The following is a 19804-nucleotide window of genomic DNA, read 5'->3' on the forward strand; positions in this document are numbered from 1 at the left end:
AGAGGTGACAAACATTTGATCAATAAACACACAAAGAGAAATGGGCCATGAAGGTCACACTCCTCACTGCTCATGAGTGGGAGAACGAGTGTCAACCGCCATGGGCTCTGCCCCCCCCAACATCCCTGCTGGTTGCCACGGTTACCTGGCATATTGTAACCGTGCATGAAGTCAAGGGAGCTTCAAAACAGATCATTATTACATTGGACTAAACGACAGGAGGGGGCGGGTCATGGGGAAGGATGGAGGAAGAAGATGGAGGGCGAGTAGCTAGAGGTCAGGGGGTCAAGGCAAGGTTTTTTTTGTGGTAAAAATGAAATGAATTCATTATTAATGCGGTGGTAATGGTGGTGATAGTACAGGGTTAGTTTCTTTGGAACGTGCATACAAGGTTACACTGAGGTACATCTCATGTTTACAGTTTCACAATTTAACAATCCCACCCCCTTTCCATGTTTCAGCAATTCATTATCATTTTTTCCTTTCCTGTCTTTAACGTGTACAAATATAGATTATAATATAGAATCTAGTATATAACTCTATATACAGTATACGTAGAGCAAATATACTGCTAATTTGGGGTGTCTTAGAATAGTTAACGATTCTAATTCGACTCTCAATATTGCCACAGAATCATATAAAATGTCACTTAATCAAGATTGTGTCATTGTGACTCTGAGGGGAGGGGGCGGGGGGGGGGGGGGGGGGAGTAACCATGGCTGCTTTCTGCTAAGCACATTTACAAAGAATGTCTTGGATTTTGTTATAATTAGCCAAATGTGAACCAAAACAGCCTAGTTTGTGCTAATAAAGAGCTGAAAATCCTGTGTTTTTTTTTACATAAGATCATTAATAAATCACAAGATTCAGTGGCACAATCCAAAGGTGCTGACATGAGTGCTTTCTTTAAAATAGAAATACTTGAAAAAATGTCCATCCATCTATTTTCTATGCCACTAACACTATCATCAATGGTAAAAACGTATAATGAAAAGAAATGTAATGTAATGGAAATAGGTTTGACATTATAGAGATATATTTTGATAAAAAGATAATAAAATGTGAAATTAAGTTTGGATTGGATTTTTCGAGGTCAGGGATTTGACAACCAGGATTTAAAAAAAATATGCTGTAGTCAGAAGGTTTTGAGGGAGAGCCTTAATTGTCAACACAATCAAAAGCAGACACTTATAGCCGGAACGTTTATGTAGCAGCTTTGTGTTTCCTTCCGGACAGTAGTTAGGCGTACACGGAAGTGGAAGTTCGTCCATGAAGCCGACACCGCTACGGATAAACAAACAAGTGTCACTTGTCAGAAGCTTCGTGAATGAGAAATATCTGGGGAGCTTCTGTCGGCAAGAGGACAACCTGGACAGGATTGAAAAGGTAAAAATATTATTTCAAAATGTCCTTTCATAGAACTCGTCTTACGTACGTTGTGTCTCAATTAGCCCATTTCCGTACTTACATTTTGTATATTCAAACGAGACCACCTTAGCTAAACTCAAGGCCGTGGGGCCCATGAAAGCCTTGTAATAATGTACCTCACATTTATTTCTTCATAAATGTATTTGTTCTTTCATTATGACAGATAAGACCATTCTGTTTAAAAAAATATATATTTGTATTTCTGCTGGTCACTTCTCATTTGGCAATTCGTTAGTAATGTATTAATCAAACGCATGGGCAATTGTGTAATTATATGAAGTTATATTCATAATTATATTCATATATATTGACACAAATTAATTTTCTAATTATGTTATCATGACCTGCACGGAGCGGTTGCACTACAGTCATTCTGTGATTCCACTTAGTTGCCCACATGCATGCATGCGTGTGTGTGTGCAGGCAATCAAGCTGGGCTTCGGCCCACAACTTGCAACTGTGCCAAAGGGGGACCAAGCACCAACCATGATTGTCCTACTGGGACTGCAACCTTAACCTTTTGAGTGCATTCACACTTAGAAGTATGTCAAAATGCAGTGCTCCGTCAATGCCCGGATGTTGCACTCAACACAATGAGAGCACATTGCTGGACACTTACAGATAGTCACCATCTTGGCTACTCAATGGATAGGAGGGACTAACTTAAGTGGTTGCAATTCACCTTTCAAAAGGAGATAAGTGAGGGTAAATATTGTGATTGGCATTTCCGCTAAGTCCTTAATGACTGATGGAATTAGGACAGGACTAGCGTAGGTCCGTCACTGCTTCAAGGCTGTGTGTTCTTCTGCTTCTCAGCTGTTGTTAGCCAGACGCAAAAGGAGGAAGACCAACATCACACCATCTCAGTGAAGAGCGACATGGAGCACAACCACGGCGACAGGAAGTTGCACCTGTGTGGTGTGTGCGGCAAATCTCTCAGCGACCGTCGCTCGCTCTCCCGCCATAAACTGACACACTCGACCGAACGTGCTCATGGCTGCCGGACATGTGGCCGTCGTTTCAAGCTGTCAGGAACACTGCGGCAGCACGAGAAGATCCACATGCGTGGAGAGCGCACGTTTCTGTGCGACATCTGCTGCCAGATGTTCTGGAGCAGCCAGCAGCTGCATGTGCACATGCGGCGCCATAGCGGCGAGCGGCCACACCGCTGCCGCCTGTGCGGCAAAGGCTTCGTCACCAGGGGCCTCCTGACCGTGCACACGCGCGTGCACACAGGCGAGGCACCATACCGCTGCCCCGACTGCGGCCTCTCCTTCAAACGCAAGGTGCACCTGGACAACCACATGACAATCCACTCAGGCGCCAAGCCCTTCGTGTGTGCTGTGTGTGGCAAAGCATGTGCGCGGAAAACCTACCTGACGGTCCACATGAGGACGCACAGTGGCGAGCGTCCTTACAAGTGTGACTTGTGCGACAGAGCCTTCACGCAGAGTCACTGCCTGAAGACCCACATGAGAAGCCACCAGGGGGCGCCAGCCTTCCAAACGTTCAAGTGACAGCATTCAGCAGAGGGTTCCTGTCTTTCCACCGCTCCTGACTTCCTGAACTTATCCAGGGTTCCTTTTGTCCTCTTGTGACTCTACCCGTTTGTCTCTGTGGCATCTCTGTTCACCTTCATGGCACTAGCTTGTTAGTATGCTAATGTCTATGATGTTGTGGCTTTCACAATTTGTCACAGCTAAACAAACATCTCATGACTGTAGAAGACTGAAGTCACCTATCCAGGACACACCAAAGGTCAGGGGGGCAGAGCGGAGCAAGAACACTGTTGTTATGACCTTCTTCAAGTCTCCTTTCCTTTGTAGAATCTTCGGGAAGTACTGATGCATGGGGTGCAGGATCACTTCCTGAATCAACGTAAGACTCACTGGAACACAGTGTTGATTCTGGTCTTCCAGCCAGGAGCAGATCCTCTTACATGGGCAAGGATTTGATTTTTATCCTTAATGATAAACGTCTCAATTGTCACCATCTGTGCTCCAAAAGCACAGACAATACTTGTGGGCGTTTTTCCTCTCTAGATGATGTCTATATTCACTTCCAAGGTGACGACTTTTCTTTTTGTCAGCCTACTTCAACCAGAGTAGCCTTCCATACACAGCCTTCGGTACACAGAATGATGTACAGAAAGTTCATGAATAAGCAATGTTATTCAGCACAATGGCCCCATACCTACATTTTTAGGGGCACAAGCAGAACATTTAGGGGTGTGCACTGAAATTGACTTGCAAAGTCCTCTCATTTTCACTGTAGAACTGATAAATACTTGAACAATAAATGGCAACAATCTTCTCTAACCACCCTGTTTCTGACCCTAGCTTCTGGAAGGCGTCGTTGTTGGTGGCATCATGGACATCATTGGAGTTATAATCTCCAATACTGCCCGACTTTCACACACAAGCCAACCACACTGGCCATTCAGTCCTGCAGCACTCTCACACATATTGGCCCGCCTCCTTCTTTTGGAGTTAATGTTGGATACCAAACTAGATCATTTGTGCTTTAATATTAACTCTTGGGCTCAAGAAGTAACCAGCATGTTGTTGTTTTTTACTTCAATGGTGTCAATTTAAATTGATAACCGTTTTAGAATCAACTTTAGAATAACATTTCCCATGTATTACATCCATCCATTTTCTATGCCGCTTATCCTCACTAGGGTCGCGGGTATGCTGCTAAGTGCATAAATCTAACTAGCTAACTGACCTGCTGCCGCCAGAGAGACGGTGAGAGCCAGGCACAATGTGTAAAAGATGGAGGAACAAAGTGCGTCCTTTGTCAGCTCAGTACAGGATGCGTACTTTTATCTAGTCGTATACATGTGCAAGTAGATGGGAAATTTACTCGCAATTTTATTCTGCAAGTCTGGAGCCTCGGCCGGGATAGTGCTTGACTTTTAGACCTTTGCAGAAGCACATAAGATCAGTGGATGTAAGGATCAGCTGATCCCGCCATTAAGCACGATCGACGGGACATGTTGGGGTATCTGAAGACTAATCATGTTGGTCAAGGTCATCCAATATTGAAGCCGCTCTTCTTCTTCCATTAAGGTGAAACAGCTGTGACCTCTGACCTGTCCATCATTCCCAAATCATCATTCCCCTTGGAGATTGAGCCCAATGCGTGCAAACACGAATCCCCTCCCGCCTGGACTGAGAAAGCGCCTGACACAGGTTAGAAGCGTTTATCTGCAGTGTCAGCATTTTGCCTGCAGGGAGTGACATGCTAATACCTTCAAGCTTGTGCTCTGCGGAGCTGCCTACTGGCCCTCACACTGGAAGAAAGGGCAACATCATTGATGGACTAGCTGCCTGCTAATTAGCTTAGCATCAGACATCCCTTGAGGATTGTTCCTGCGCAGGAGTCATCACTCGCCACGCCCCCTTCCGTGGGGGAGGAGTACCTGGTGAAAGTCTGCCTGCCAGGCCTCAGTGATGCCATCACACAGCGAGTATGCTTGCAATGCACAAAATGGCGGCAGTTCAAGCCACGCCTCCGCGGTCATTAGGCAAAGCAAACCGCCGTCATGACTCAGCGCATCATGACTCGGCTGGAGGCAGCGAATGTTCTTTTCCATTCCAGAACTTTTTCAGAGCGCTGGGCTCAGACAAAGAGTAGCTTTCTAGTGGCCTAATTAGTCCCAAATGTGTTTAACCGCTGTGCACGACCACGGAGGGCCGCCAAAGTTCTTCAAGTGTGTGCTAGTTAACGGGGTGATCGCCACGTGTTAGCTATTAGCTTAATGAAGGCGCTGCTCGACATAATATGACTTGGCATGATATTGTCAGCCCGTTGCTATGTTGCCGTGTGCCAGGCATCAATGTTCTCAACTTTGTCCTGAAGGTTCTCCTGGTAGGAGAGGAGTGTGTGTGTCACTGCACGGTGACCTCCAGGTCACTGTTCACACGGCGAGTGTCCGTCCAAGCTCCGTGTGCTTACGTGTGTGGACCATTTGGAGGGACAAGCCTTAAATGTTGCAAGGCATGAAACTTAAAGAACGTCCTGACTTCAGATCCCTGCTTTGCTGACCACACACACACACACACACTTATTTTGTAAAAAGAGGATGAGGAACCCAAAAGGAAGTCTTTCATCTGACCTCTGACCTCTACATCTGGAATGTGACTTAATTGAAAGCAGAGTGTCGCCATGGCAACTGCTGCCATGCTGGCCTCCGGTGGATGGACGAGCAGAATGTTATTAAATGTGTCCTGTCTCACTGGGAGGAAGTAGAAGGTGTCGTTTTACGACCTTTAACCTCTCTGATGTTGGTGTGTCAGCCTCATGTGAAGTAGCTTTATTGTGAAGGGGCACGGCTGCTGGCATGGCGTGCTTGCATCCACACATCTGGCCATCATTAGTGCCTTGCACACACACACACACACACACACACACACACACCTGGGGCAGCGGGGGACAATTGTGAGCTGTGTGGATGCTGTTGAAACCTCACAGAAGTAAACAAAGTGCTCTTTGTTTACTTGTACCATATGACCCCCTCCCCCTCTGTGTGTGTTGTCACACATCCAGGTGCTAGCTCGCTTGTTAGCCAACAACACGATGCTATGAGGACCAGCATGTTATAATATCTATAAACTAGATATAAACCCGTATATTATATATGTGTGTATATACGAATGTATTCATTTTGTAGGGTCACATGTGAGGTAGAGTCTATTCCGACTGACTTTGGGTACACCAACCAATCACAGAACAGCATACAAAAACAACCATTCACATCAACTGACAGTTTAGGGTTGACGATTAACATTACGTGCATGTCGGAATGGAGTAAAATACAAGCAGCTCCATTTCTCTCTGTAAATGCATTTCTAAAGATGTTATTGAAATGAAACTTTCACCAGGTGTCAGTGATAATGTGAAAACAGCTTTAACTACTGATTGAGTTCAGCTGGTGTTTTGGCTCTACGTGCATTTGTTCCACCTTTCTTTCATGTGTTCACTACTTTCCTTGGGTGAAAACGTGAAAATACATTTATAGTTTTGTGTCGTTGCATGTGTGGATTGCAACATGATGTGAATTTGCTGGCTATACTGAATACAGTGCGCAGACAAACATTTGTACAGGTACATGCCGTACCTGTATGTATAAACATATACAATATAGACATGTAGAACATGCACCACCACGGTGGAAGTCAAGCCAACCAACAGACTGAAATGATCAGCTCACCCCCCCAAACTTTCTTCATCCTTCCTCGCGGCTGCGACGTCACACCTCCCTAAAACTCCCCACCCCCGTCCCTCCAGTGTGCTGTAGGAGTGGAGGAGCGCGGGTCGTCATGTTGGACACGCTCATCTTCCTCCTGGAGAAGTTCTTCTTCTTCTGCTTCTCCTTTTTGTCATCTTCTCCATGTTGTCGTTACGTCGGCCACGCGCCTGCTCCTCCTCCTCCTCCTCTTCCTCATGCCGCTGTCCTCCGACGTGGAGACTTGCTGGAGGTCCCACGCACACTCTTCACGCACTTTGGCATCTACCTGGGCAACAACCGCGTGGCGCACCTCATCCCGGACATCCTCCCCGTCGTCACGTCGGACGCGCGTCTGCTCCGCCGCAAGGTGACAAACACGCGCCTGCTACTCGGCGTGCTCACTAAGCGCGCAAGCGTCCGCGTGGACTCCGTGGAAGACTTCGCCTACGGCGCGCGCGTGCTGCTGAACGCCATGGACCGCGCCGTGAGCCGCCGCGCGCTGCCCGGCGAGGAGGCGGCGCGGCGCGCCGAGTGCCTGCTGGGCAGCGCCCCCTACAGTCTCCTGTGGAACAACTGCGAGCACTTCGTTACGTGGTGCCGCTACGGTGCGGCGAGCAGCCTTCAGACGGAGCAGGTGAGCCAACACTTGTGGTGGTCGCCGGTACCGGTCCAATACTCTCACCTCTCGCTCTTCTTCGTGCAGTTCTGCCAGTGGTTGAAATCGTTGATCCGAGACCAGAGGAACGTGGTTCTGGCGGCGCTGCTGGGCCTCCTCTCCCTGACGTATTTGGGCGTGTCCTCCGGCACCACCCTGCCCGCCATCATCATCCCATTCACGCTTTGGATGGCCAGCTAGAAGGCCTGGAAGCAGCAGACTGAAAAGACCCGGTCCACAGGAAGTCAACCCCTGCTTGTACTTGCTGTAGATGTTCTCCACCGTAGCACACGTAGCTTCATCATGCAGAAGTGACTCCGTGGTCACAACATCGTCTCCTCGCCATCGCCGTTGGTGTTTTGATATGCTGCTGTTTCATGAAGGCACACAATCATTGAACTCTGTGAGGTGTGATGGCCGTAGTGTGTTGTAGGTTTGGTCCACGAGGAGACAACACGTGTTAAAATGAGATGAGCAATAATAATCAAAGACATTCACTTCCTGCTCCTGAGTTTTGAAAAATGGGTTGTGACAATTACACAATTATGAATGGTGACGTCATGGTATTATATATATTTTCCTTAAACTGAACATGTTCGAATTGGTTGAACCATTGGATTATCCTGTATTATAATGTGTTTGTATTCGTGTTATTATATGTGACTGCATTACTATACATAATCCCGTTGTCCCCGCCTCAAGCATGCTGCTCATTGACTGGAAGAGAGCCAATCACATGTCAATCAAAGTCTCGGCTTGTGATTGGTCGACATAAACAAGTTGCCATTTCATTCTTCCGCCCTCGAGAGGGTTTATGGATTTATAGACAAACTGTCACTGATTGATATTGAAATTTATGTGAGAAACTCATAAAATACTCCGAGAGTTAAATGACGGAGGACAAAAGTGGTAAGCGTTCTGGTAACTTCAATAATTATCGTGTTCAAACCAGGAAGCGAAAAAGAGCCGTTAGCATGAAAGCTAACGTTAGCTAATTTAATAACTGCGTCTTCTGATACTTTTGTCGTTTCATATTTTTGCTACTCAGACGAATACACATAACGGCTAGCACGACAACAACCTTTTTGATAAACTTTATTTGATTCCCAAGCATTGGTGTTCTGTGATGAGCAAAATAGCACAAGTAAGGGCTTTCATTTAAAATGAATCGGACACAGATGAGTCATTGCTTGTCACGACTCCACCATTTCAGGAAGCTTCCAAATAGAAATGTCCAGAAAAGACAAAGACAAAACATTGGAACTCATTTTGGTTGTTTGGCCATGACAAGACATTTGGTATTAACCGTGTTTTTTATAAGTGGTCAGAGTCACCACAGTAAAATGGAAATATAATACGGTAACCTTGGAATGATGTTTAGGCAGCGAGCACGAGTCACCTGGAGAAATGGCGACAACCTCAGAAAACGACTTAACGCTGCTGGACAGTGACGAGCATTCCATGAGGTTACTGGCGAGACATACAGCCTTGCTGGGACTTATGAACAAGACAGGATATGACATCGTGCAGGAGAATGGACAGAGGAAGTATGGTGGGCCTCCACCAGGTGGGCCTGTCTCCCTTAAATTGTCATTTTTTGTGATAGAATGTTTTTTGACCATTTACAAGTGTTTACAAGTAAAGTGCATTTTCTTACTTGGTCGGCATATATTTTAAATGAATGCCTTACCCCTAAATAAAAAACACATGTATTAAAATTGTTTCCAATTAATATGAAGTCATTTATTTTTATGCACAGGCTGGGAGGGCGCAGCCCCACGGGACTGTGAGGTGTTTGTGGGCAGCATTCCTAGAGACGTGTATGAAGACGAGCTGGTTCCTTTGTTTGAAACAGCCGGAACTATCTATGAGCTGAGGCTGATGATGGACTTCAATGGAGAGAACCGTGGCTACGCCTTTGTTATGTACACCGAAAGGTAGCGTTGTGTGCTAAGTGTGTTGTGGTGATACGGTAATGATGATTTCGGCCATGAGTGTGTTCCAGAGAGGAAGCACTCAAAGCGATCCAGACATTGAACAACCATGAAGTGCGTCCGGGGAAGTTCATTGGCGTATGCATCTGTCTGAATAACTGCCGCCTTTTCATCGGGTGCATTCCCAAAGACAAGAGCAAAGACGAGATCTTGGAAGAGATTCTCAAGGTACGTATTTGTCTCTGCTTGTATGGCCTGCGTTTTCCTCTAACGGCCCACCTCACATTCACCCCCCAGGTGACAGACGGTGTGCTGGACGTCAGCGTGTACCCCACAGACAACAGCAAAAATGGAGGTTTTGCATTTGTGGAGTATGAGACCCACAAAGCGGCGGCGGTGGCCCGCAAGAAGTTTGTCAGCGGTAAGGTGGTGTCACCATCACTTCATTAGGAACGCTTGTTGATACGGTGACTGGCCACAGGAGCACAGCTGTGGGGACAAACCCACTGGGTGAACTGGGCCAAGCGGTACAAACGGCGCGAGGACATGGAGAGACAGTACACTAATGTAGCCCATGTAAGCGAACGCTTTAATCACAAGAGGGAAGCAAGAAGAAGGTGATTGTGGACTTACTTAAAGTGTGGAGTCCTTTGCAGGTACGTAATCTCACGGCAAACACCACGGAAGGAGCAATGCTGGCCAAGCCCAGCGGCAAGGGGGGAAAGAAGTATGGCGGCAAGGGCAGCCTGGGATGTAAGATGGGAGGAGGAGCTAAGGGGACAGTTGTCCCGCGCCACAGAGGTATTAATGACAGCTCCCCTCTAAAGGACAAGAAACTCCCCCCCAATCAGAGCCCTCGGTCCTCTGCCGGACCAGGTAAGTGTTAAGTCCACTTCTACCACTTGAGTCAGTTGGCCCATGTTTGCTACCTTACTTGTACCTTGTCCTGTGTGCGCTCAGCAGAGGCTGACGGGAACGTGTTGCCGCTCTTTCCCGGCACACAGCTCACCCGCACCAGCCTGCAGTCGCTGCAGCTGTGTCAGATCAGGTCAGCCGTTAGCCTGCTGGAACTGTACTGCTGCATGCAGTTCTGGCCCCCTCCCGATTACCAGCTGTTCTCCATTCTGGGTCAGGATGGGAGTCTGCTGCTGGTCTACAAGGTGATGGCATCATGCTGGAAATAGGATCAGGTGGACTTGGCTCATCACCGCCAACATTCAAATAGTGACTCCTATGAGCCTCCCCCCTATCAGCATGAAACGTCTGTGTGTGTGTTCAGGTGGTGATGCCGCTGACAAAAAACACCTTCATCCCAGACAAGTTGTGTGTGCTGCTTGATGATGCTAAAGAGCTAGCTGCTTGTAACGCACTGTGGAACCTCGGTAAAACACACACATCCTGCATTAATCATATGTGTTTTGGCTGTCAGATTTATGGATTCATTGCCCCTCCAGATGCGTCCTTCATGACTCGTCCGTCATCCAGTAAAACCTCCTCTAGACACAACACCTCCACCATTACTTCCTTTCATGGCGTAGCCTCCCCATTCCCGCTGCCCCCCTTGGTTTTATCCCCACTAGAGAGCCACTACCTGACCTCCTGGGGGTCTTTTCACTGATGGTCATGTGATACGTGCTCGTTTACTCACATTGAACATTTTATACAGAAAGCCTCATGGCACGTTGAATGGTGTTTTTGTTCCCTGTAAAATTAATGTTCTTAATTTGTTGGGAGAAGAGCACACCAGATCCACCTTGGACAACACACACATAGCTGGAATGCACACTGACGTGCATATGATAAAAGTTAGGAGAGTTAAGTAATACATGTCACATGTTCTTTAGAGTTTGATGAAATATTAAAGAACGTTTTCAAACTGACCAGCAGGTGGTGACACATTCATTTTCTACCGCTTATCCTCACGAGGGTCGCGGGGGTGCTGGAGCCTATCCCAGCTGTCATCTGGTGAGAGGCGGGGTACACCCTGGACTGGCCAGCCAATCACAGGGCACATATAGACAAACAACCATTCACACTCACATTCATACCTATGGACAATTTGGAGTGGCCAATTAACCTAGCATGTTTTTGGAATGTGGGAGGAAACCGGAGTACCCGGAGAAAACCCACACACGCACGGGAAGAACATGCAAACTCCACACAGAGATGGCCGAGGGTGGAATTGAACTTGGGTCTCCCAGCTGTGCGGCCCACGCTAACCACTCATCCACCATGCAGCTGGGGTTACACATATTAAGTGCAAATAGAAAACAGTGGCCCTCAAACTTTTCCCAGTCCTTTACTCCTTTAGATGTTTGTACCTACAAGCAGCACACATCAAGTCAAACCTCTGACTGTGGTTTGTGTCTCAACAAATTGACCTATTTGATCATTTACCACCTTTTCTCTGACTAGCTCAATTGAAAAAACGTACTAAAAAATGTATAGAACTGCCCGATCTGTCTCTGTTTCTCTTTCTCTCTTTCTGTCTGTTACTCCTGAGAAATCAGTTTGCCTTGGTCCATGTTGCCCACTTGTGGTCTCACTTGCTGCGTTTCTATGTGCACCTGAAGGTTGTGTCCACCATGACAACTTGTGGTGGCGTGATGTGGGTGATGTATCAAATGTAGCAGTGGTGGGCCGAAACACTACACAAGCACTACAACTTAAATTGTAGTATTTGCTCCAAGAAGCTGTGTGCATGTACATCTATTATCTTCACTTGGTAGCATGTGTCTTGGCTGCACTGCTTCCAATATGTGTATGTATGTATGTTAGATTCTTTTGTCCAATCAGATTCCAGCTTCTATGTGTTGTCATGTCAGTGTAATCTGCCCAGTAGAATCAGTAGTGCTACCCCACGAGCACAAAAGCACTAAATAACCACAAACTTGTGTGTTTTTGGGATAATTTCCATTTGGAGCGTTATCCTTAGATAAAATACATTTAAAAACTTTTTTTTGTAAAAATTGTCAATATCAGACTTAAAAAAATACATGTTAATGGTTACATGAACGCAAACATTATCTTACATAATCAAAATGTCTCTTCAAAGTGTATAAGCAGCCTGGTATTAGTATATTCATTATAAACAGTACGGTAATTGAAAGTCCCGCTGCGCGTCTACTGCAGTCTTTACGACCAAAAGGAGCTTCTTGTGTCCGGAAGAAGCTCCGCTTGCGGAGCTCTTCAAACAGGACTTGGACGCTGTAGAAAGACAAGCCCGAGAAGAAAGAGATTCCACTGGCCGATCAGCGTGGCAGGACCCGGCCGGGTGATCCTGGGGAGGCCGGTGCTGAAACATGGGTCTGCTGGCCACCATACGGAAGGAATGGTTCATCATTGGGATCGTGGTGGTCATATTGTCAGCTAAACTACAGCCCAGTTTCGGCGTAAAAGGAGGTGAGATTAGGATGAAAATCTGACTTTTTTTCAACAATGCTGTTTATTCACGGTTTTCGCGTATAAAGTATACATTAAAGAACCAAACACGATGCTATGGGTATGCTAAGCTAGCAGACGAATGTCACCGTCTGCCAGACTTGGCCAAGATTTGACCCACTTTACGTTAATAGTAATGTAGTATTACAATGCAGTTCTCCGTCAGATGTTTAACACCACCTAACAATCAATTGACACTCACTGAACTCATCGGCATGTTATTTGTATTTCGCTTATGTTTCTTTTCCGGCACTTTCTACGAGCAAACTTGCCACTGGTTTTACTAAGTCGTACCTACTGAGTGACTTGTCATGAAAACATTTCAAATATTGTGCATGATATTTGTCGAAGGCGAGATTTAACGTGAGAGATTAATCTGTTTTAAGAATAAAATCTATACACGTTACAGTAATGTATTGAATAAAGGTTTACTTAGGGAGGTTTTGCCACTTGAATGTGCACGTCAGTAGTGACACGTTGCATTCTAATGTCAACACACACCTCTTTCATTGAAACGTCCTTTCCACGCCAACCGGAAGCTCAACTTGGAGCACTAAACTAGTGGATTTACCACAGTTGTAATTTGGCAAGACAAATATCCGGTGGGATGATAAGAACAGACGTGTGACGCGTTTGCAAGATAAGCGACTGCTACTGTTTCGTGTTGCATTCAGATGCTGCTCGGGAATACTGGTATCAAACAAAAACTCACTGAATATGGATAAATGTTGCCATGGTTACCATGCGGACTACGCTTGACTTTTGTGTGTGTGTGTGTGTGCGCTGCCAGGACCACTGAGGCCAGAGGTCACCATCTCATATGTTGCAGTGTCGCTCATCTTCTTCAACAGCGGCCTCTCGCTGAAGACGGAGGTAGACACCACCTATTGAAGATGATGATTATGTTGATATGCAGGGGTTCGATTTATAGTATGTGTGTTGCAGGAGCTGACCAGCGCTTTGCTTCATGTGCGCCTTCACCTCTTCGTTCAATCGTTCACGCTCATCTTCTTCCCACTGGTGGTGTGGTTGCTGGTCAGAGTGCTCGCGCTGACCGCTATCGACCAATGGCTGCTCAGAGGGTAGGCGTGTGTGAGAGGGAGTGAATACCGCCTTTATTCAAGTCCTGTTGGCTTTACCTGAACTTCCTCATAAAAGTCTCATTCATTGCTATTAAAGGACGCCTATGTGATGTTGAAACAGGAATTTCCTAGTTGTCAGTAAATGCAACATGCGTTATTTGTCTCACGGTGTTGTTGCCTAGGTTACAGACGGTGAGCTGCATGCCGCCTCCGGTCTCCTCAGCCGTCATTCTCACCAAAGCTGTCGGCGGTAACGAGGTAAGGCGCTTGGTGAGGAGACGTGCTGTTGCCATGGTGACCGATTGACTGTGTGTTGCCAGGCTGCTGCAATCTTCAACTCGGCGTTTGGGAGCTTCCTGGTAAGGTCGTAACGGCGCGCATGATTCAACCATGCCAAGATGGTGCGTTTACAGGTCTTTGTGATGTGCAGGGCATCCTGGTAACGCCAGCGCTGCTGCTGCTCTTTGTGAGTGTCTCTTAATGGCTGACTCATGTCAATCAAATGTTGGAGTGCTGACTCATGCCTTCTACTCCTTCTCCAGCTGGGCTCCTCCTCCTCCGTTCCCTTCTCCTCCATCTTCTCTCAGCTCTTCATGACGGTGGTAGTGCCGCTCATCATGGGTCAGGTACTCACTCATCAGCAGGCGTCAGAAGCTTTTCTGGCTCGGCGTTGTCTCTCACAGTCCCCCCCACCCCCACCCCACCCCCTGTCAGGTGTGCCGCCGTTTCCTCAGGGAGTGTCTGGAGCGCAGGAAGCCCCCCTTCGGCGCCGTCAGCAGTGCCGTTCTCCTCATGATCATCTACAGCACTTTCTGTGACACCTTCAGCAATCCCAACATGGAGCTGGACCCCACCAGCCTGCTGATGGTCGCCCTCATCAGTGAGTTCACACCTTTCATTTGTAGAACGCCGTCTCACAGCCCGATGAAGGTTCACTTATCTAGCCTCTGTCTTTGTAGTTTTCTCCATCCAGCTCACTTTCATGGTGCTCACTTTTGGATACTCCAGCAGGTGAGTGCGTACTTCTCGGTGTGAACGTTCTCATGCATTCACACAAGTATGTTGAAGTATGAGAACACCAGGCCGGCTTGTTTCCTTCACAGGTCGGGCTCAGGCTTCAGTCCCGCTGACACAGTCGCCATTGTGTTCTGCTCCACACACAAGTCGCTCACACTGGGTCTGTTACACACACACACACACACACACACACACACACATGCCCTGTCCATGGGTGTGATGTCATGTTTGAGTGACACCCGTGTGCTGGTGTGCAGGTATCCCCATGTTGAAGATCGTGTTCATGGGCTACGAGCACCTGTCGCTCATCTCGGTTCCCCTGCTCATCTACCATCCGGCTCAAATCCTGCTGGGATCCGTGCTGGTGCCGACCATCCGCAGATGGATGATTGGCCGCCAGAAGGTGAGTGTGCCACTTCCTGCAACCTGCTGGCCCTTTGCCTCCCGCAGTTTTGTGTCTTGTTACTAAAGGGCCGCATTCCAACACGGAGTGAGCAAACCAGGAAGTCAGAAGAAGGGAAATAATCCATTTAGCATGCAATTAGCAGTGATCTTTAATGAGTAATGACTGTTGTTGTTTTGTGGCCCGGCTACACGCATCCATCATACACGTGTCCATCATACACGCTTCCATCATACACGCTTCCATCATACACGCTTCCATCATACACGCTTCCGTGTGTGTTGTTTGTTTCCAGCTGATGAAGACACAGAGCCTCCAACCTGTCTGATGAAGATCAGGCATTCACGTGCCTTACAACAGCAACCTCAGACAACTTCTGCAATGGATGAAAAGCATTTATTCTTCTATACCCAAAAGAAGCAAAGGTACATGTTTTTTTATTTTTGTAAAATAAATTATTGGGACCATTTTTTTGATTTTTTATTTTATATGGCTCTTTTCTACCTTTTCAACTTCCACTGTTACATTTATAGCCTTGATACTGCTAGAATATGAATATAATACATTCAATTTCATCTTCCTCCCCCTGATGAAGGCTGTTAGATATCATATTTTTCCAACCAAGCCAAAGACTTTATATTTTTAGTGTTTTTTCATTCAGAGTTGACAGACAAAATGATCTATAATGTATTTTAAGAAGAGGAAATAAATGTCCAAATTTAAAGACAAGAAGAGACTCATTTTTTGGAATGTACAAGCAATATATATTATTATATTATTATTGTTAAACATATTCATATGACAATTAGGATTGGGGATGAAGTCTCGAGCATCCATGCGTACAAGCGTAGCAGGCCAAATTACCATAAACTTTATGTATTCTGCGATATGCATTTAACCTTGAAAATGTCAGCCAATATATCAATACTGTTATTGGTATTGGGTTTTTGTATTTTTAAAGGGGGTATAATCTGGCCCCAAGTGGCCTACTCTGTTATAAAGGTAAGTTTATTATTGGAACAGTCAGTCAAGGGACCTTCTCAACTCTCAACTTACAACACACTTCCAGCCTTCAAAGTAAAAGCATTATCATGTGGTTGTTAACAAAACACTGAGGCAGCAAACAAAGATACTACTTTTCAAAAAAGTTCTGATATTTCATCCGAAAAGAAGTCTGGAAAATGAAAACGTTTATGACTTTTTAAAAGCATCAGAAACAAGAATCGTTTGGAACCAGAATCGTTCAAATGTCATCTGAGATCCTCAGTGTCGCTAGGTGACATGTGACTATCCGTGGACGCGTGGTGGTCTTTCAGTCTCCGGTTGATGCCAATATGTCGTACTCGGCCAGGAGCACCAGGCTGTTCTCTCGGATTCTGCGGACCCTGACCAAATCCCCGCATTCCTGAACATGGATCATCCCTTGTTCGCCTCTCCTGTAATCTCTATCCCGGTCGTTTAGTGTCACTTCGGTTCGTTTCCCGCAGGCTTGACGGTACACGTAGCGCACACCCACCACCAAGACCATTCCCAGGCCAGCCGAACAACCCAGCAGCATTCCCAGCTCCCAAGAGCTGTGCCTGGACACGACTTCCGGATACTTGCCGTCCTTGCCTGGAGTCTGTGAGGGATTGGAGGGAAGCTTTGCTTCCATCTTTGGTGGCTTTGGTTTGAGTCCATCCCTCATGTTGAGTTTGAACTTTGGTTGGGGTTTACGCTCTGACTCGCCAACAGCGTCAGGTGTTGGTGGATTGTGGATGAGCTCAGCATCAGTGGAAGCGACTCGTGTCTGCATGAGCAGCATCTGTCTTTGGGTGGGCGAAGGGGGGGGCAGAGGTACCGTGGCACGGTTGGAGTGGGAGCGACGTGGAGCTGGAGAAGGTCCTGGATGCGGGGGGGTTGAAATGAAAGACAAGAATCCAGCTGAGCTGAAAGTAGCGGCAGATGAAGGATTTGATGATTTGCTCGAGGATGACGACGAGGAGGAGCGGGTTGGACGAGAAGATGAGGCTGAACCTGTGATGACAGGAATGGAATTCAATGGAACAGGAGAATAGGAAGGCTCTGCTGATGGGAACTTGGAGGAACTTGAGGGAAACGAGGGAGACACTACTGGGAAAGGGGAGGATGAATGGACAGAGACTGGATCAGGAGGTGTGGAGATGGGTGAAGATGTTTTTCCTTGGCTGGAGGAGCGTGTGAAAGATGGTTTGCTTGAGTCCTCAGAGCGATGGACAGGAGTGGTCGGTCCAAGTGAAGACTGCTGGGGAGAAGAATGAAGAAAAGAAACGGAGGACTTGATTGGTCTGATGGTTTTTAGGGTTGTGGACCGCCAAATGTTGGCATCAATCTTTGTTGTTAAAAGCGAAGCCTTCAACCTTGGAGCATTGGATTCCTGGTTTTGGGGACTTCGGGGCCTCGATTGGGAGTCGGATGCTTTTCCAGACAGACCAGGATATTTTGGGCTCAGGCTAACTTGTTCCTGACGTTGAAGCAAGGTTCGAGGACTCGGTGGTCTTGGTGTGTCCGTGGAGTTTGAACCTAACATGAGTAGAGCCTGACCAGGGTTTTGTAAAACTGATCTAGATTGTGGAAATTGGGTTGAAGATGTCGTATGTTTGCTAGTGTCGGACAGGAATATTCCTCTTAATATTTGGGACCCCTCATGTGTCTGGGAATTGGATAGACTCTCCTTTCCTGGTGAAGATGAACTACTTTGGGTCTGAAATGTAAACAAAGGAGATGTTGGCACTGAGGGACCGATGTGGAAAGTTTGATGTTGGGAAGTCTTTGGTGGATTTACTGCTGAAGACCTCGTATCGATGTCGGGAGATACTTTCCCATCCTTCCAAATATTGCGCAAGTCAAGCAGGAAAGGAGAAGCGGAAAAGGTTTTTGCATCTTTAGCTGGTGGGAAGGAGGTCCTGAACGGAAGGCGGTCCGATAAGTAAATCGAGGAACCGGTGTTCTTGAAAGTAACTGGACTTCCCGTACCGCTGCCTGATTCTTTTGTTGTGCGGTAGTCTCCTGAAAGTATGGAATTCCCATGGTCCGAGTGGGCTCCCGTGAGAACTCCTCGAGTCACAATGCTGCTCCGGGCTTCTTTGGATGTGGAGGTTCCTGTTGGAGGTCTGAAGGACGGCCCGGTGATCTGATTGTCTTAATGAGACAAAAGAATGTGTGTTAGTGATGACAAGTTGTGTGGACCAGCTTGATGTGTTTGTACCTGACATGATGGTGAGCTTGTCTTCTTCAGGAAGCCTTCTGGTCCCATATCCTGTTGTGTTTCTCCCAGTCCAAAGACTCCCGTCTCGCATCAGCGGAGACTTAATCCCCGCCCAGTACACAAAGTAGGACTGAACCACCGTGATACTAGAAGGACAAAGAGGTGCAAAGACCTCAATAAGGCAAGACAGGAACGTTGTAACGGAACCAACGTTCTACCAACTCACTAGAAGCGAACGTCTCCCACGGGGGCATCAGGAGCCCTCCACACGAACGACAGGTTCCTCTTCAGCTGTTTGTCAGAGTGGGTGAGCGTGTCGTCTTCCGAGAGACAGCGCAGTGTGTGGGTCCCGGGTGGGGTCAGGGTCCAGGAGCCTCCTACCAGTACCGGACCTTCTCTAGGTGATGCCGCCCCACCTTCCACTTCTCCCAAGGAACTGGAATCTTGACCACCGCGGGCCTGGAGCAGGAAACCCATGAAGTCTCGAGAGCTTCGGACGGTGACTGAGGGAGGAGGTGCGAGTTGAATTACCATCATCATCATCATCATCATCATCATCATCATCATCAATATAATGTAATATCATCAACCTGTGATGAGCTGTCCGGGCAGGTACGAGCGGACCGAAGTGCGAATGGTGACGTGGCTCTGCTGAGGGTCTTGGGGTTGGGCCCGGATGTGGCCCGGGTTCATCCTCTTACAGGAAGCCGGCCCGGCACCACGGGAGAACGCCGTTGCGGGCAGGGCCGGGGAGTAGACCACCGCTATCCCCAAATAAAGCAGGTAGAACTTCATCCTGAGCAGAAACCAAATGAGGACATATTGATGTCATAAACCGTGGATCTTCTGGTAGAATCTTGATTTATGAGGAAGAGTCCTTTGGTCCTACCTCGTTGGGATGCCTCTTGGTCGGTGTTCTGGAATGTGTGTGTGTGTGTGTGTGTGTGAGCATCACTCTTAAGTTTGGAGGGATTTGGGTTGGGGGGCTTTGAAGCGGAGGAGGGTGACCTAGAAGTACAATATGTAGATCTACTTCTTGTTTTCCTGAGCATTACGTTCAGCAGACCAAGAATTATTTCAGTTGTTTAAATAAATATGTATATGTTTTTGCATTTTTACATGATTTTGGTGTGAAAACAATTTAAAGGCAAAGTTTCACATAAAATGAGATATTATAACATGTTTTTAATTACTGGACAAGATTGTGTCTGCTGAGATTCTATTCTAGGGATTCTATTTCTACAGGATTAACACGCAAACAGGATGCACACCAGCTGCAGCCGCCTGCTCCCGGATCTCCCAAACATTTGAACAGAACAGGCCACACCCTCCTCCCACCCCAGTCCTGCAGTCCAATTCCACATACCATACGTGCCCGTGTTGTC

At 47.0% G+C, this 19804-nt stretch overlaps 5 protein-coding genes across 7 annotated transcripts; 4 read left to right on the plus strand and 1 right to left on the minus strand.

Moving 5' to 3' along the window:
* Window positions 1-1232: 1232 nt before the first annotated feature.
* Window positions 1233-4463, plus strand: LOC131126242 (uncharacterized). The gene is made up of 2 exons (XM_058068563.2): window positions 1233-1386; window positions 2245-4463. The coding sequence occupies exon 2, from the start codon at window positions 2307-2309 to the stop codon at window positions 2943-2945; it is 639 nt and encodes a 212-aa protein (XP_057924546.2). The 5' UTR covers window positions 1233-1386; window positions 2245-2306; the 3' UTR covers window positions 2946-4463.
* A 2069-nt stretch (window positions 4464-6532) lies between these two features.
* LOC131126241 (lecithin retinol acyltransferase-like) lies at window positions 6533-7897 on the plus strand. The gene is made up of 2 exons (XM_058068562.2): window positions 6533-7295; window positions 7365-7897. The coding sequence occupies exons 1-2, from the start codon at window positions 6753-6755 to the stop codon at window positions 7515-7517; spliced, it is 696 nt and encodes a 231-aa protein (XP_057924545.2). The 5' UTR covers window positions 6533-6752; the 3' UTR covers window positions 7518-7897.
* Window positions 7898-8337: 440 nt separating this feature from the next.
* Window positions 8338-11141, plus strand: LOC144901224 (putative RNA-binding protein 46). 3 transcript variants are annotated; one of them, XR_013629374.1, is made up of 10 exons: window positions 8338-8460; window positions 8698-8883; window positions 9076-9253; window positions 9322-9478; window positions 9548-9671; window positions 9732-9826; window positions 9907-10126; window positions 10211-10440; window positions 10530-10632; window positions 10705-10723. XR_013629374.1 is itself a non-coding variant. In XM_078794469.1 (10 exons), exons 2-10 carry the CDS (start codon window positions 8724-8726, stop codon window positions 10866-10868), a joined length of 1401 nt encoding a protein of 466 aa, XP_078650595.1. In that variant the 5' UTR covers window positions 8338-8460; window positions 8698-8723; the 3' UTR covers window positions 10869-11141. The 3 variants fall into 3 exon arrangements, 2 of the variants coding, with proteins under 2 accessions (XP_078650595.1, XP_078650597.1); XM_078794469.1 differs by having other exon boundaries at window positions 10211-10410; window positions 10705-11141; XM_078794471.1 differs by having other exon boundaries at window positions 10214-10410; window positions 10705-11140.
* A 1173-nt stretch (window positions 11142-12314) lies between these two features.
* slc10a7 (solute carrier family 10 member 7) lies at window positions 12315-15662 on the plus strand. Its single transcript, XM_058068552.2, has 12 exons — window positions 12315-12652; window positions 13482-13564; window positions 13637-13773; window positions 13956-14031; window positions 14094-14132; window positions 14204-14239; window positions 14316-14399; window positions 14488-14653; window positions 14733-14784; window positions 14877-14950; window positions 15048-15193; window positions 15489-15662. Exons 1-12 carry the CDS (start codon window positions 12553-12555, stop codon window positions 15519-15521), a joined length of 1026 nt encoding a protein of 341 aa, XP_057924535.2. The 5' UTR covers window positions 12315-12552; the 3' UTR covers window positions 15522-15662.
* Window positions 15663-15664: 2 nt separating this feature from the next.
* On the minus strand, window positions 15665-19332 carry reeld1 (reeler domain containing 1). The gene is made up of 5 exons (XM_078789131.1): window positions 19010-19332; window positions 18646-18922; window positions 18420-18565; window positions 18188-18352; window positions 15665-17734 (listed from the first exon to the last, which is right to left on the minus strand). Exons 1-5 carry the CDS (start codon window positions 19212-19214, stop codon window positions 16506-16508), a joined length of 2022 nt encoding a protein of 673 aa, XP_078645257.1. The 5' UTR covers window positions 19215-19332; the 3' UTR covers window positions 15665-16505.
* Window positions 19333-19804: the final 472 nt, after the last annotated feature.

Source organism: Doryrhamphus excisus, linkage group LG2, assembly GCF_037039965.1.
Source record: "Doryrhamphus excisus strain RoL-2023G ecotype Guam linkage group LG2, RoL_Dexc_Guam_v1.1, whole genome shotgun sequence".
In the NCBI taxonomy this organism is placed as follows: Eukaryota; Metazoa; Chordata; class Actinopteri; order Syngnathiformes; family Syngnathidae; genus Doryrhamphus; species Doryrhamphus excisus.

Bases quoted from the DNA above. Each gene is read 5' to 3' on its own strand.
- slc10a7 (XM_058068552.2), top strand. From the start codon at position 12,553: ATGGGTCTGCTGGCCACCATACGGAAGGAATGGTTCATCATTGGGATC. The intron at 14,032-14,093 runs GTAAGGCGCTTG...GTGTGTTGCCAG, and splicing joins AAGCTGTCGGCGGTAACGAG to GCTGCTGCAATCTTCAACTC. The intron at 14,133-14,203 runs GTAAGGTCGTAA...TGTGATGTGCAG, and splicing joins CGGCGTTTGGGAGCTTCCTG to GGCATCCTGGTAACGCCAGC.
- reeld1 (XM_078789131.1), bottom strand. From the start codon at position 19,214: ATGAAGTTCTACCTGCTTTATTTGGGGATAGCGGTGGTCTACTCCCCG. The intron at 18,923-19,009 runs GTTGATGATATT...CTCCTCCCTCAG, and splicing joins GCCCGGACAGCTCATCACAG to TCACCGTCCGAAGCTCTCGA. The intron at 18,566-18,645 runs GTGAGTTGGTAG...TTGTCCTTCTAG, and splicing joins GTGGGAGACGTTCGCTTCTA to TATCACGGTGGTTCAGTCCT.
- LOC144901224 (XM_078794469.1), top strand. From the start codon at position 8,724: ATGGCGACAACCTCAGAAAACGACTTAACGCTGCTGGACAGTGACGAG. The intron at 8,884-9,075 runs GTGGGCCTGTCT...TTTTATGCACAG, and splicing joins GTATGGTGGGCCTCCACCAG to GCTGGGAGGGCGCAGCCCCA. The intron at 10,127-10,210 runs GTAAGTGTTAAG...GTGTGCGCTCAG, and splicing joins TCGGTCCTCTGCCGGACCAG to CAGAGGCTGACGGGAACGTG.
- LOC131126241 (XM_058068562.2), top strand. From the start codon at position 6,753: ATGTTGGACACGCTCATCTTCCTCCTGGAGAAGTTCTTCTTCTTCTGC. The intron at 7,296-7,364 runs GTGAGCCAACAC...TTCTTCGTGCAG, and splicing joins GCAGCCTTCAGACGGAGCAG to TTCTGCCAGTGGTTGAAATC.
- LOC131126242 (XM_058068563.2), top strand. From the start codon at position 2,307: ATGGAGCACAACCACGGCGACAGGAAGTTGCACCTGTGTGGTGTGTGC.